Here is a 15,000-nt window from a genome sequence, read left to right on the forward strand (position 1 = left end):
AAATATGTATATATATATATATGTGTGTGTGTGTGTGTAAATATAGAGGAATGATTTTATTTTTTAATATTATTAATATTAATCTAAATTTGAGATTTTTGAAAATAACTTGGAACGAATAATATTTTGCCTGATATTATTCTTTCTTTACTGTTACACCATTTTCTCAATAAAGTCTTTTATCTGTTGACTTGTGAAAAAAACAAAAAGAAGAAAAAAATAATAAAAGTTGGAGTTAAACTGGACGTTCGTAAAAATATATAACGATGGTAGAAAATAAAGTTTGTAATGTAAAGTTTCTTTTGATCAAGAAAGAATGAAAGAAAGAAAAAGAAAGAAAGAGATAGAGAAAGAAAGAAAGAAAGAAAAAGAGATAGAGAGAAAGAAAAAGAAAGAGAAAGAGAGACAGAGAGACAGATAAAGAGAGAGTTATCTTAAAGGTTAGATGCTTTTCCACTACTTACTCGTCTCTCGTCCTCTTGGTAAAAATACGTCGCGTTCTCGACCACCCGATGATCCGGAAGTTCTTCAAAGGGTTGCTCCCTGGCAAAGGTTAAAATTTCCCAGAGCGTGACGGCGAACGCCCAGACGTCGCTCTTCGACGTGTGCCTTCCCTAATTAGCGTGAAACATAAGACACAAACGACCTGTGAGATACTTCACAAATCATTTTCTACTTTAAGTTGAGTGGAAACTACCGAAGAAATTTTTTCTACCGCAAACAGTGAACGAGAGAAAACTAGTTTCGCGTTTCTTTTTTTTTCTCTTTTTTTTTTCTTTTTTTTTTTTGTTCTTCCTTTTTCTTTTTTCCCTTCTTTTCTCTTGTTTTTTTTTTGTTTTTTTCTTTTTTTTTTTTTTTCAACATTACCTTTGCTCGTTAAAACTCATGTAATCACATTTTTATTTTGTTGTAAAATGTTATTTACGTTATAATTACATATACGTACGGTTGTTCCATGAAAGTTTTTAGACGATCTTAAAAATCAATTATCCTCTTTCGAGACGTTTTACGTTAATTGTCTTTTTCTTCTTACTTTTATTCGTTTTTTTTTTTTTTTTTTTTTTTTTTTTATTATTAATTTATTTATTTTATTTCTCTTTGCATATTATAAAACGACAGGTGCGGAAACTTTTCTTTTTTGCAATCTGACAGAAAAGTGCAAGTTGGCCTGAAAACTTTCGAAAAAAGAAAAAACAGAAAAAAGAAACAGAAAAAACAAAGTGTAATTGATTTTTAAGATCATTCAAAAAAAAAAAAAAAAAAAAACTCGTGTATTTATCCCCAATCTAAGAACTTTCGATTTATCCCTTTACTATATAACTTTTAATTGTATTTAAACGTTAATTCGATTGACATTTAATTTCTATTTTATTATGGGCTATTGATTTATCGTTTGTTAATACGAAATGTTTGTTTGATACACTATAATCAGAAATAATATCTATAACATAAATATATATAACATATATATATATAAACTATTATTATTGTTAAAGGATATTTATATATACATACATATATATATATATATATAAAAAAAAGAAAAAAATTAATACACAAATGTCTGAGGGTTTGTATGAAATTTAACGGCTTCGTAATTAATTATGTAAACTGTACATACTACATCTCGCGTCTCGAGTTCGAGGAAACTAGAAAGTCTCCGAGTGTCTTGGAGTTAGAGCAAAGTGCTTCGTAGAACGTAACTGGTAAAATGGTTACGTATTAGTGCGCTCTAACTTCGTCTATTGTATCTTATTTTACGAGGTGCTTCCTATTTAATAAAAAAAAAAAAAAAAAAAAAAAAAAAAAAAAAAAAAAAATAGAAACAAAACAAAACGAAATGAGAAAGCAATCAACGAAAAAGAAGAAATCACGTAATACCACTTTTATATAATCGTGAATCGTATTCATTTTTCTTTTTTTTCTTTTTGTTCTTTCTTTCTTTTTCCTCCTCTTTCTTCTTCTTCTTCTTCTTCTTCTTCTTCTTCATTTTTAATAACGATAAAGATCGTGTCCACAATTTGTCTCGAGCTAAAAGAGATAATATATTCGTTTGAAGGAAAAAAAAGAAAAAAAAAAAAACAAAGACAGTTCCAAACATCCGATCGAATTTTCCAATCCATTTCTTTTCTCTTCTCCCTTTTCTTTTCTTTTTATGAATTTTTTTTTTTTTCTTTTTTTCACGTCTCCTCCCCCTTCGAAATAGGTAAATAGGTAGGTATACGTTTGCACATGAAAAAGATTTAAGAGACTTAAGAGAAAACAGGAGGAGAATTCACGGCGAGGATTTTTCGAGTTTGCCAGGCGGCGTAAAGTCGAGATATTGCGCGGGGAGCAATATTTCAATGTTCCATGTAAGAGAGAAAGCGAGTGAGAGAGAGAGAGAGAAAGAGAAAGAGAGAGAGAGAGAGAGAGAGAGGAGGGACAAAGAGAGGGAGAAAGAACGTTTCGTTCTTTTGTCAAAGGATTAATAAACTTTATGAAGTCATATAGTTGGACGTTCGTCTCTACAAGTATCGGATGCGATAAAGTCAACGTTCAATCATCAAAACGACGCTAATTTCAGATTATTCTTGAAGCGGTATTTCGAGCGTATTAAACGGACGCGTTTCATTAGCGCCGGCACAATAGGCACCCTCGGATAAACGATGAGCAATAATGAAGCGTTAATGACGCAGTCAATTTTAAACGGCTATGCGAACTGGAGCGGTCAAGTACTATATACAGTAACTATATCCACGATTTTCGTCCTCATTTCTATTTCCCATTTCTTCTATCATCAATTTAAATCTATCGATTATTTCAAATTGTCTATCGATTCTTTTTCTTTTTTTTTTCTTTTTCTTTTTCCTTCTTTTCAACTTTTCAATCTTTTCTTTTTCCTTTTCTTTTTCTTTCTTTTTTTCTTCCTTTACCATAAAAAAAGAGGAGGAAAATATATATATATATATATATATATATATATATATCCAAATATATACGATCGATATCAATACGGAACACGTATCCTTTTCAGGAATCTATTAACGATTTCGTAACCATGTTAAAAATCCGTCAGTTTCAACTTTTCATTCGACGCTTTTGTAATTTCATCGAATCCCCGTTCTCATTCATTGCATTTTATAGATCCTTTTCAATATACGCAGGTACTATTTACTTGTCGATATGTTAAAAATAACGTTCGATTTGTCATACATACATACATACGTACATACATATATAGATATATATATATATATATATGTATATGTATATGTATATATATATATATATATATTTCGTTTTGGCGATTAACGAAAGGTATTGAACTTTCGAATGATATGTAACATAAAAAAATCGAATATATAGTACAGTGGCACAACATCGTTATTTTTAATCGTCTCGATCGTTTATATAATATCCACCGAGATATCGATAAGCGATCGCCTTAGCAATAGTTTCGCGTTTGCTCGTGGAAATAACGTATTACTATTTTAAAAGTTTTGTCTTCTTATCCGAGGATAAAGAGAAAGAAAGGAGGAAGAGAAAGAAAGAGAAAGAAAGAGAGAGAGAGAGAGAGAGAGAGAGAGAGAGAAAAGTTGAAAGAAAGAAAAAGGAAAAATAAAAAAAAAAAAAAAAAAAAAGAAAGAAACGAGAAAAAAGAAAATTAAAAAAGATCATCGAGTGAAAAAATATTCAAAGTAAACCGAATTTCATCGGGAATACGAGGAATACGTATTCAGGATTCGGGGCGAAAGCACACCTCCGTAACGGCGGAATGAAATCAAAACTGCTCTCAACCCGTTTTATATAACTGGACTACCCTCTTTTTCCACCTTTCGCATCACAGGATATAAAGTCGTTTTCGCCCGATCGGGTTCTCTTGCACTTTTCTCTCCTTTTTCATTTTTTTTTCCCCCTTTTTTTTCCCCCTACTTTTTTATTTTTTATTCTTTGCCTCTCTCTCTCTCTCTCTCTCTCTCTCTTTTCTTCACCCAAGTCTTTCTCTCATTGTTAAATTATTTTTGATCTCTTATAACATTTCCCATTTAAATTTTTTTTATCGTAAAAAAGAAAATGATGATGCTAAGCTAGATAATCGTAAAATTATTTTCAATATGACGAAACAACGATCAGTGAAAAGAGAGAAAGAGAGAGAGAGAGAGAGAGAGAGAGAGAGAGAGGGAAAAGGAGAAAAAGAAAAAAATCACATATGAGCCGACGATCGTGAAAGTGATCCATCTAATCGTATCAATGTTAATTTATCATGTCGAGATTGATTTTGAAAGATATCAGATATCAATTTGAATTCTTTCAAAATCAATTTTTTTTTTCCCCATAACAGATATGACAAATTATACTCTTCTTTTTTTTTTTTCTTTTTTTTTTTTTTTTTTTTTTTTTTATTCTCGAGAAAAAATTAATTCTATTATATTTCGTCCAATTGAAAGATTTTACGTGGTGACGCTGAGTAGAGTTTTATTTTAAAAAAGAAAAAAAATAATAAAAAGAATATGTCTTTCAATAATTTAAATAATTTATAATAGTTTCATGATTTATTAATATTATACGTTAATTATTAATTCTTACCATTAACATGGATTCCCAAGCCATCCATCTTATGGGTAACGGTGGCCGACCTTCGATTCGGAAATAATCAGCAGCGTATGCGCTCCTTCCTGAACCTAAATCGGATATCTTGATGGTATAATTTTGACATACCAGACAATTCCTGTAAAAATACAGAATAAATATTCCATAGAATAATATATTTAAACGATACATTCTATCTATCTATCTATCTTTCTTTCTTTTCTTTTCATTTCTTTTCTTTTTCATTTGTCTTTATTTTTTTTTTTTCCCCCTCTTTTATTTCCATACGAGTTTTAACTGCGAAACATGAAAAGGAGATCAAGAAAAATATGCATGGCAAACGTTCACGAAACTTATCTAAAGAGAACGGATTTCTCTCCAATTCTCTTTTTCCGATTTCGAGAACTCGATGAAACGAACTCTCGAGACAGCCTTTACATCGTTGTTCAAAGTTTCTTCTTTCTGATTTGCAACGTAAAATCCAGGTCGTTTATCGTCTCGCCTATTTATTTCGGAAGAAGAAAGATAGCAAAAGGGAGAAAGAGAGAGAGAGAGAGAGAGAGCGAGAGAGAAGGAGAGAAATAGAGGGAGATAGAGGGAGAGAGAGAGAGAGAGCGCGAGAGAGAAGGAGAGAGATAGAGGGAGATAGAGGGAGAGAGAGAGAGAAAGAGAGATTTAGTAGCTACTACCATCACCCAGTCATTTTATTGTTCTATGTTTTTATTTCATACTCTCACGAAAGTAATACGTTCTCACTACAATTCTATTCTCTGCTCTCTATTCTCAGCTCTGCTCTTAACTTTTTTTATATCCGTAAAAATATAAAAATCAGAATCAAGTATATTCCATAGCCTGATCTTTGCTATTCTCATTTCTTTTAACTCATTATTACTATTTATAAAAATATATCCATTATTGATACCTTCTTCAAATGTCTCGTATTTAAAAATTTAAAACATTTTCGTTCATAGTAATATATCTGTTACTTTTCATTTGTAATTCTCCCTTTCTTTCTTTCTCTTTCTTCCTTTTTCTTTCTCAATGTCGTATTATCTAACAATTTAATTATTATTTATTCTGTAATATAAATTGGACATTTGAGATGGAATAAAGCGAACTACGTACTTTCATTGTTCTTTATGTTTCTCTTCAGAAAAAATTAAAGGACGAACTTTATACGAAAAAAAAAAAGAAAAGCTTGGTCGATTATATATATATATATATATATATATATATATATATATATATATATATTCTCGGGATGAATTTCGATAAAAAGAAAATAAAAAAAAAAAAAAAAGAAAAGAAAACAAAAGAAAGGAAAGATATCAACAACGAAGAAAATAATACAGATTCTATATACGTAATAATTTGTTAATTTGGCCGATAAATTTCTTTCGATAATTAATATCTACAAATTAAAGATTCTAATGAATCTTTATTCCTTATTATAATACTTATCAGAAGTTTAAACTTGTGTGCCCTTAGTGTAATACGTCTTAATATCGTAGACAAGTTTCTCCCGACAAAGACATTACGATCAAGGTTTATGATCGGAGTTAATAATTCGAACACGTGACGTCGGGCCGATGTCGGCCAAAACACCCTTTCTTGAATTTAATGACGTAGTGTCAGCTTGGCTCAAAGTCTTGATGCGACCTTAAGGACCGTAAGGGTTAGGAAAATAGGAAGAGGGGTCGAAGAAACGTAAAGCTAACTAATTTCCCCTTTGGCTTAAACGTTACCTTCGTTAGCCAATCTTCCATTTTGATCAAGGGGGTAGGTCATTTTCGAGAATGGAATTAAAAGGCGAAGGAAAAGACAAATGAGGGGCGTGTTTGTAGGGCTTGTTCAAACGATCTCGCGAGAGTGTATGGTGTCGTTACCTTGTGGCTAGATCCCGATGCACGAAGTCCATTTCCTCCAAGTACTTCATGCCAGATGCTATTTGTGTGGCCATGTAAACCAACGTGCCGAAACTAGAACACGAAGAACAAGCGGTTGGCGTCATTGAGTTTGCCATGAGAAACTATGTATAAGGTTAAGTCGTTTGCATCGGTTATATTGCGGATATACGCTAACGATATACACAGACAGGCATTGGTCGGCTGTTGAATGAATAGAGAGAAAGAGAGAGAGAGAGAGAGGGAGAAAGAGATAGACAGATAGATAGATAGACAGATAGAATAGATAGATAAATAGATAGATCGTTGTCTTTCTCTTCTAGATTATTATGAACATTGTCTATGTTTTAGTACTATATGTACAACGTCGTAACATTCTAATGGTTAGATTAATTGTCTTTCTTATTACGTTGGAACAAAGTTTAGTAGCATTTAACGCTGAACTTGTCGGGTGTGAAATACCATAGGGATTAATATGATGTATACTCATGACAGATGAAGAACGTCTTCTATCGCGATGGTATTTCGTTTATTTGAATTAAACAACAACCATTTTGCGTTTAGACGATTGGTATAAAATATTATATTATATTTTCAAATTAACGATAACATTTTAATAATATTTCAATGGTATTATGATCGAATGAAAAATATTTTATTTTCTTCGTGGATATAACAATCGTCACGTTTGTCAAATTCGTACGATTAAAATACAGATACTATGTACTATACAATAGAAACAATTTGTAATACATTATATATGTTTAGGTAGATACGTATGGACATATGTCGAACGATGAGTGAGAAAGAGAGAGAGAGAGAGAGAGACAGAGAGAGAAACTTGTTCGGAAAATCCATGAACGCACGAATTCCAAAAAAAAAAAAAAAAAAAAAAAAGAAAAAAAAAGGAAAAAAGAAAAAAAATGCCCGTGTTGTCTCGTCGACAACTGTCACGTGCACCAAACGATCCCTCTCTATCGCTCACCTCTCATTTTCAGCCGATTTCGCGTATCTTTCGAGTACTCTCGAATTCGACTCCGGTAGCACTTCACGCTCTTTCTACTTTTCACGTATTTTATTTTCTCTTCTCTCTTCTTTTTGTTTTGTTTTTGTTTGTTTTTTTTTTTTTTTTTCTTTCTTTCTTTCTTTTTTAGTTGTTTTGTTTCGTTCCGCGTGTGTGCGTGTGTTTTTTTTTCCTTTTTCGTTCCTTTGTTCTATTACTCTCTTCAAGCGAGATAATTGAAAATAATGTCGCTTTATCATAGAAGAGTTCGACATCTCTTTCCACTCGTATAAGTGACGAAGTATCCTCGACCGATGTCACGAAATTCTCTGTCGATATTATTTCCGATCTCGTTTGTCCAGTAAAAACGAGACTCACGAGAGGATTAGCGGTCTTTCTTTCTCTCTCTCTCTCTCTCTCTCTCTCTATACGTGTTATTTTTTTTTATTTATTCTTGTCCTCCTTTTTTTTCTTTTTTTTTCTTTTTTTTCTTTTTTTTTTTTTTTCTTTTTTTAATCTATTCAGGCCGAAGGATAAAATAAAAAGGAAGAATAATTTGACTGCTTGTTATTTTTCAATATTGTTCGCGTCACTATACACTTCCCGAATTATAATGGGTGAGATGTGAAAATCAGAGTTAAGCTGATTTACAGAAAATATATAGGCTGCATCGAATAAGCATTAAATTTTACTAAAACCATATATATATAACAAATATGTTATAACAAAAAAAAATATATATATATATATTATTTGGACATATTTGAAGAGGAAACTGATGCTAAATGTATACCAATTGATAAAAATCGTTTTAGTAAATCGATTAAAGTTATGAATGCGTCGCAACGATACAACGGAGAGAATATAGCATCTAATGATTTTCAATGGTATCGATGTACGGGAATCGGTGGGAGTGGGCAAACACAATAACGACTTGTCCATTAAACGATGCTAATTGTTCGATAACGGGCGAACTCGCCATGGGTATATATTCTCGGGGAACTATTCCCAATTGCTGTGTGGAATCGAATGTCCCACCAACTTTTCTAAACCATAATTCAAAACCTTTTGCATCCATTAACGAGCTAGTTAAAGGTCATTATTAGTATTGAAACTGGTAACGTATCTATTATTTGCCATTTATCCTTTGTAACTTAATGGAACAAATGAGAAAGGAACTTTTTCAAATATTTTTAATTAATAAAAGGTATAATTAAAAAGAAAAAAAAAAAAATATATATATATATATAATTAAGTTCTCTTTGTTCGTAATAATTCTTCTTTTTGAATCCGTGTGAATCTTTTTTCTTCCTATTTTTCTATTTTTTTTTTGTTCTTTTTTTCTATTCTTTTTTTTCCTTTATATCAATAGCTAATAAATTTTTTCTCCTTTTTTTTTTTTTTTTAATATATAATATATTTAATATTATTTATTACCTTAGTGTCTTGGCAGTGTGCACGGTTGAAGTTTCGGCTATGTGACTTTGGAGATACTGATTCAAATCCCCATACGCGCCATTTTCCAATACGATACACATGGGATCGTTCTCAAGACTGGCACCAAGTAACCGGCCAACGTTCCGATCATTCAGACGTGCCAATCTCTTTGCCTCCTGTTGAAATTCTATCCTGTAAAAAATATAATTACAATCAGTGATAATATCTTTATAGTGTCCCCATTTTTTTTTCTCTTCTTTGTCTTTCTTTTTTTTCTTTCCTTTTTTCCTTTTTTCTTTCTTCTTTTTATATCAAGTTATTATTATCTATTCGAGTATACATTGAAAATTTATATCGACATTATTGCGAGTTTTTATCCGTCAGATACAAGAATATCAATGCGATGCTCCTGTTCGACGATTAATTTTTTTTTTTTTATCGGCGAGTCGAAAGAAAAAAACAAAAAAAAAAAGAAAAAAACAAAATTAAAATAAATAACAAGACATATGAAAAAGTGAAAACTCGATTTTACGTTTTTCTTTTTTTTCCTATTTTTTTTTTTTTTTTTGTTTTTCTATTTTTTCTTTCTTTTTTATCGGATAAAAATATTTTTGTGGCAATAATTTTGAAAGAAAAAAAGAAAAAAAGAAAAAAAAAAAAATGAAATAGAGATTAAATGTAGCCGCGTCGAAATAAAAGTGTGACTCGATTAAATAATTTTGAATACACAGATTGCGCGACAATGAGAGATGATTAAAAATTAATTAAAATGTCAATTTTTCGTTTTATTTCGGTGGACAGAAGCTTTTTACGAAGATTTTGAAAAAAAAAAAAGAAAAAAAAAAAAAGAAAACAATGAAAAGATAATGAATTAAACGTAGTCGCGTTGCAATAAAAGTGCGATTATTTTATACACACAGACACACACATATACATGCGCGCGCGCGCGCGCGCAGGCACATATTTTCACACTCCTGATTGTGATTTAGAGGTGACGAAAAATTTGTTAAAACATTAATCTTCCGTTTTTCTTTTTTATATTGGTCAAACAAAAATTTTTTGTAATGATTTAAAAAAAAAAAAAAAGAAAAAAGGAAGAGTAAAAAATGTAACTTAGTCGAAATGATAATTTGAGTTGAATGAAAACACATGCATACACACACATACAGACGTACACGTTTACATACGTGCGCATAAGTTTCTTTATTATTATTTAAAGATTAACAAATGAATGTGATACGTAAGATTCTCCTTCGTAGGAAATACGAAGGAGAATCGAAGACGAGCTTAAGCTGCTTCGCGGTCACACGTGGAATACGTGGAATGGCGCCGAGTTATACTATGCATCCGTGGATAGGCACAATAATCGTGACGTTCTCATAGTTTATGACATACCGTTCAAACGTTCTACGCTCTCCGACGAAGCATCCATGAAATTCCATCTAGGCGCGTTGTTAATCAACGAAAATGCATAATTATCGTGCTAGCGAACTAAATCAAGTCGATCGTTCGAGCCGATCGATCGTTCCCGTACCGAAAATAATTTCATTACCTTCGGACGAGTAAAAAAAAGACCGCGAGAGAGAGAGATTGAGAGAGAGAGTGAGAGAGAGAGAGAGAGAGAGAGAGACAGAAAAGAAAAAAGAGAGAAAAAAATTGGAAGGGGTAATACACCGTCAAAAATGATTATGGCACATCGACAGCGTTCGAAGTTAAAAAAGAATTTTATCCGAATCCCTGAAGTCCCTTTCCCCCCTTCCCAGCCCCCTATTTTCCCCCTCTTTCTCTCATTTCCTTCTTTTTTCTTCCTTCTTTTTTTCTTTTTTTTTTTTTTTTTTTTTTTTATTTCCCTCAATCGTGCATCCGAACGATGTGGAATATAATAAAGCCAATCGAGTGCACGGTTCGTACTATGTGAAAATGTGTACGACAAGGACGGTCAGTCCTTGATGGGTAGTCGTCAGGCAGTTGAAAAAAGTGTATCAGACCTAGTCGGATTTATTGACACGATTGAACATTCATTTGCGTTTTTATCTTTGCATTTCTATACTTTTCTCTCTTTCTCTCTTTCTCTTCCTCTCTGTCTCTATCATTCTCTTCCTCCCTTTACTTTTCTCTCTCACACGGTCTGTTTCTTTTTCCTTTCGTCGAATCGCTCCCCGATGAAACTATGTCGTGCGAGAAAATAAAACGAATGAGCGAACGAACGAACGAACGAACGAAAGAACGAACGTCGCGTACAGTCTAACCATTCAACCCCTAACCATCCAACCCTATGCGAGCGCGTACCCTTGCTCTGTGAACGATAAAACGTTTCGTGGCTGATAAAAGCGAGCTTCGACATACGACTACTCGATTCCTGATCCTTTCTACATCGTCGATAACGCGCCGTTGATTTTTCCAACGAAATGTACTTTTCGGTTCGTTTCCGATCTGGGGATCGTCTGTGGGCTTACTAGTCAATGGGATTTCACATCGATAATGAAATTTGTGAATGATATTTAGAAAGTAATAAAGATTTTGATATATATTTTATATATATATATTTATATTTATTTTTTTCCATGATTAATTAAAGAAGTATTGATTTTGACGATATCGTTATATTGATTATTTTTTATTAGATCAAATCGATTGATCCATCATCTGTCACATTTATTATCAATTATTATAAATGGAATTTGATTCACTTGATATTTCAATGATAAAAGAATAAAAAGTCTGAGAAAAGTTGATAAGGTTAGAAAGATAACTCATAGTAGATGATACTATATCTATATATATATATATATACACATATATAGGTCGACTCACCTAAGAGCATTTGACGATCCTGGCTTCAAAGATTTAACGACGACTAGGTCGCTGTCGGTGTTCCTGAAGACGTCATCGTATCCGGGAAACCTGTCGACCTCGCAAAGATGTACGTCACCGAAGTATCCACATCCGAGATTCTCGACTATGTTGAGCTTCTCCCGTGGGAAGTCCAGGATGCACTCTGCCGTTTCATCCTCTTCCTCGGTAAGTGTGTCCTCAGCACTGTAACTCGTCAGGCTACTCGACGCTTTCGCACTCATAGCTGCCGGTGTGCTTGGCGTTGGGGAAGGTGGTAAAGGTGGTAAAGGGCTCTGCAATATCAATGAAAATAGGATCAGGAATCGAAAATGAAAACTATTTAAAAAGGTAACAAATATAAATGCATATGTATGAGTTAAATCCAATTATATCCTATAAATTTTGACAATATTATCGAAGTAAATATTTATTTTTTTCATTTTTTTTTTCCTCTTTTTCTGTTTCTTTTTTCCCTTCCCCCCCCCCCTTTTTTTTCAATTTTGCTCGAATCGAAGTTTTGGAAAATGAAAAAAGTTATCTATCGAATACGTTATATTTGATCAACGGATCGATATCGTAAGGATGAAAATCCGTAGCGTCTCGTAAACGCCACGAACTAAAATTAAATAATAAAATATCACTGTCGCGCAAATCGTACCAAGTTCCAGAAACTTTTTTATTCAACTTCGATTCTTCGACGTAGGAAAAAGGGTAAGAAAGTTCTCACAAGTATATATATATATAAGTATGTATATATATATATATATATATATATATATATATATCCGTGAGAGTTTCATTGCTTTTCAAGTTTTATGCGCGGAAAAAATAAAGATAGTACGAAAGAGAAATTCTAACGGATCAAAAGAAGGAAAAACCTCGAAGATTAACGTCGTGAGAAAGATCCTTAAGGTCTGATATCACAAACTTCTCAAAGTGTAGAGCACGAAGTTCCCCTTCTATATTCTAACGTTCTAACGTTAGTACATAAGGCTTTGCCTTTCGAGTGGTTGGTTGTATTAATACTCCTGAAAGAGTCCTAGATCGTGTCGATCGCGTGTCTAACCTACGTTTTTTAAAGCTCACCTTACAGATCTCTGTACTGGCATAATACTTTTCCGGTGGGGGTGGTATAGGTGGAGGATTATTGGCTGGATATTCTTGAACCGTTGGGATTGGTCTGGTAAGTTGCTCGATCGGTGTATTCAGTAAGAGTGGAACGACTGGTTGCACCTCGGTAACACCTGAACAATAATTTTACAATAATGATAGGACATTAAAATGATACACATTTATTTATGGCACGAGAATGGTATTGAGAATTTGCGAACAAGCGCCTGTCATATTCATTAAGTATCGTTTAAGTATGTAATATATGAAAACAATTTTTTTCAATGTTTCTCCATAATATTTTAATATTTTCTATATAAATATAAATAGAATATGTATAATATTTATATAATTTTATGCAGTATATATATATATATTTTATACAGTTATATATATATATATATATTTCTTCTTCTTTTTCTTTTGTATTTATAATAAATTTTATAGATACCCCTAGAATATATACGATAAACTCAATCCCCTTTATATCCAACTTTGAAATCTTTCCATATACTTTAAATCGAAATCTATTTATCAAAAAAAAAAAAAATAAATAAATAAATAAATAAATAAATAAAAAAAAAAAAGAAAAAAAGAAAGAAAAAAAAGAAGAAGAAGAAAAAAGAAAGAAAGAAAGAAAGAAAGAAAAAAAGGACGAGGTTATATACGGGAAAATGGTTGAAGGAGATGAAATCACGAACAGTTTGGAAAGTAAATTTTCAAAGTTTCCAACTTACGAATTTTCTCTCACGTATAACCGGCTAAGAAATATATAAAAATGTTGTTTTCGAATAAGGTGTAGAGAGTGGAAGGGCTCTTTCTATGTTGTGAAATCTATGAAAGGGAAATGCCATTTCACGGAGAACGAAATAGTTAGGAGGACGCTCGAAACTGTGTCATTCGAATACGGTGGTCCGGCAATCCACCACGGAATCTCCCTCGTTGAGTTTTGGGGATATAGCAGTACGAAACTATCGAATATCGCCGACGAAGCGAACCACGAGAGATTCGATATAGCGAGTAGAGAAAATCAAAAGCAGTTTCGAAGACTTCCACTCTCTCTCTCTCTCTCTCTTTTTTTTCTCTCTCTTTCTCTCTCTCTCTCTTTCTCTCTCCTACTATTCCACGATAAAACGGAGAAATTGTCTATATCACCATTTTCTCTTCTTCGAAACGTTAGTGTCTATCTGCCGTATCGTTGAAATATTTCGTATAACTTCTTTTATTTATTTTTCTTAATGTTTCACGAGATAACAATGCGAAAACAAACGAAGTAAAAATAAAAAATTTTCCCGACGTACAATACTTTTCCACAGTATTAAAATCAATATCACATATTGCAATGATCGAGAAAGGTGATTGGGCATTATGTAGCGTTCAAAGAAGAAGAAGAAAAAAAAGAAAATAGAAAGGAAAAGAAAAAGATGGAAGAAAGAAAGGAAGAAAGAAGGAAAAAGAAAACGGGGGGGAAAAAAAATCCATAATAAAGCTTAAAATAGATGTAACGAAAGTTTTTGCATAAAGTTAACTTGGACACTAACCTGTATAATTGCCGATGGTTTCATGAAGCTGTGTCGTCGTATTATAGGCAGAGGGATGATATTGGGCCGGTAGAGGGGGGCAAATTGGTCCCTTGTCCTCGCTCTCTTCCTGTACTGAAACCTACGGTCGAATATCAAGCGTTATCGTTAATGCATCTGACATTTATGCACACACATTGAGCATGTATAGTAGTATATCGGGACCTATGGTTAAAAGCGATACGCTCCTAGGAACTATTCCTCGTATTCGTATTCGTATTCGTATTCGTATTTGTATTCGTATTCATACTCATACTCATACTCGTACTCATACTCGTACTCATACTTGAAATATTACTCTCTCTCTCTCTCTTTATATATATATCTGTCTCTCTCTCTCTCTCTCTCTCTCTCTTTCTCTCTCTGTCTCTTTATCTCTCTATCTCTATCTGACTTTCTCTTTCTAATGCAGAATATTCATAGTCGATGAAATGGAAACAGAGAGACGATGCGAGGACCAACTCACACGGCGTTATATTGGTCCATGGATATTCTACATCCAACGACTCTCGTTCCTCTAACTCTACGGGCTTGAAGCTGCGTTATCGATTCATCTCCG

At 32.7% G+C, this 15,000-nt stretch overlaps 1 protein-coding gene across 6 annotated transcripts in view; it reads right to left on the reverse strand.

Moving 5' to 3' along the window:
- Nucleotides 1-15,000, reverse strand: part of Ddr (discoidin domain-containing receptor 2) — a 149,394-nt gene that overhangs the window by 10,487 nt on the left and 123,907 nt on the right. For all 6 annotated transcript variants that reach the window (XM_085660116.1, XM_085660118.1, XM_085660117.1 and 3 more), the window contains 7 exons: nt 14,403-14,523; nt 12,838-12,995; nt 11,731-12,044; nt 8,917-9,108; nt 6,459-6,551; nt 4,570-4,711; nt 465-614 (listed from right to left, as the gene is read on the reverse strand). In XM_085660116.1, the coding sequence (XP_085516242.1) occupies nt 465-614; nt 4,570-4,711; nt 6,459-6,551; nt 8,917-9,108; nt 11,731-12,044; nt 12,838-12,995; nt 14,403-14,523 (1,170 nt within the window). The remainder of the gene's footprint in view (nt 1-464; nt 615-4,569; nt 4,712-6,458; nt 6,552-8,916; nt 9,109-11,730; nt 12,045-12,837; nt 12,996-14,402; nt 14,524-15,000) is intronic.

This window comes from Vespa mandarinia, chromosome 11 (assembly GCF_050613455.1).
Source record: "Vespa mandarinia isolate Hongniang chromosome 11, ASM5061345v1, whole genome shotgun sequence".
In the NCBI taxonomy this organism is placed as follows: Eukaryota; Metazoa; Arthropoda; class Insecta; order Hymenoptera; family Vespidae; genus Vespa; species Vespa mandarinia.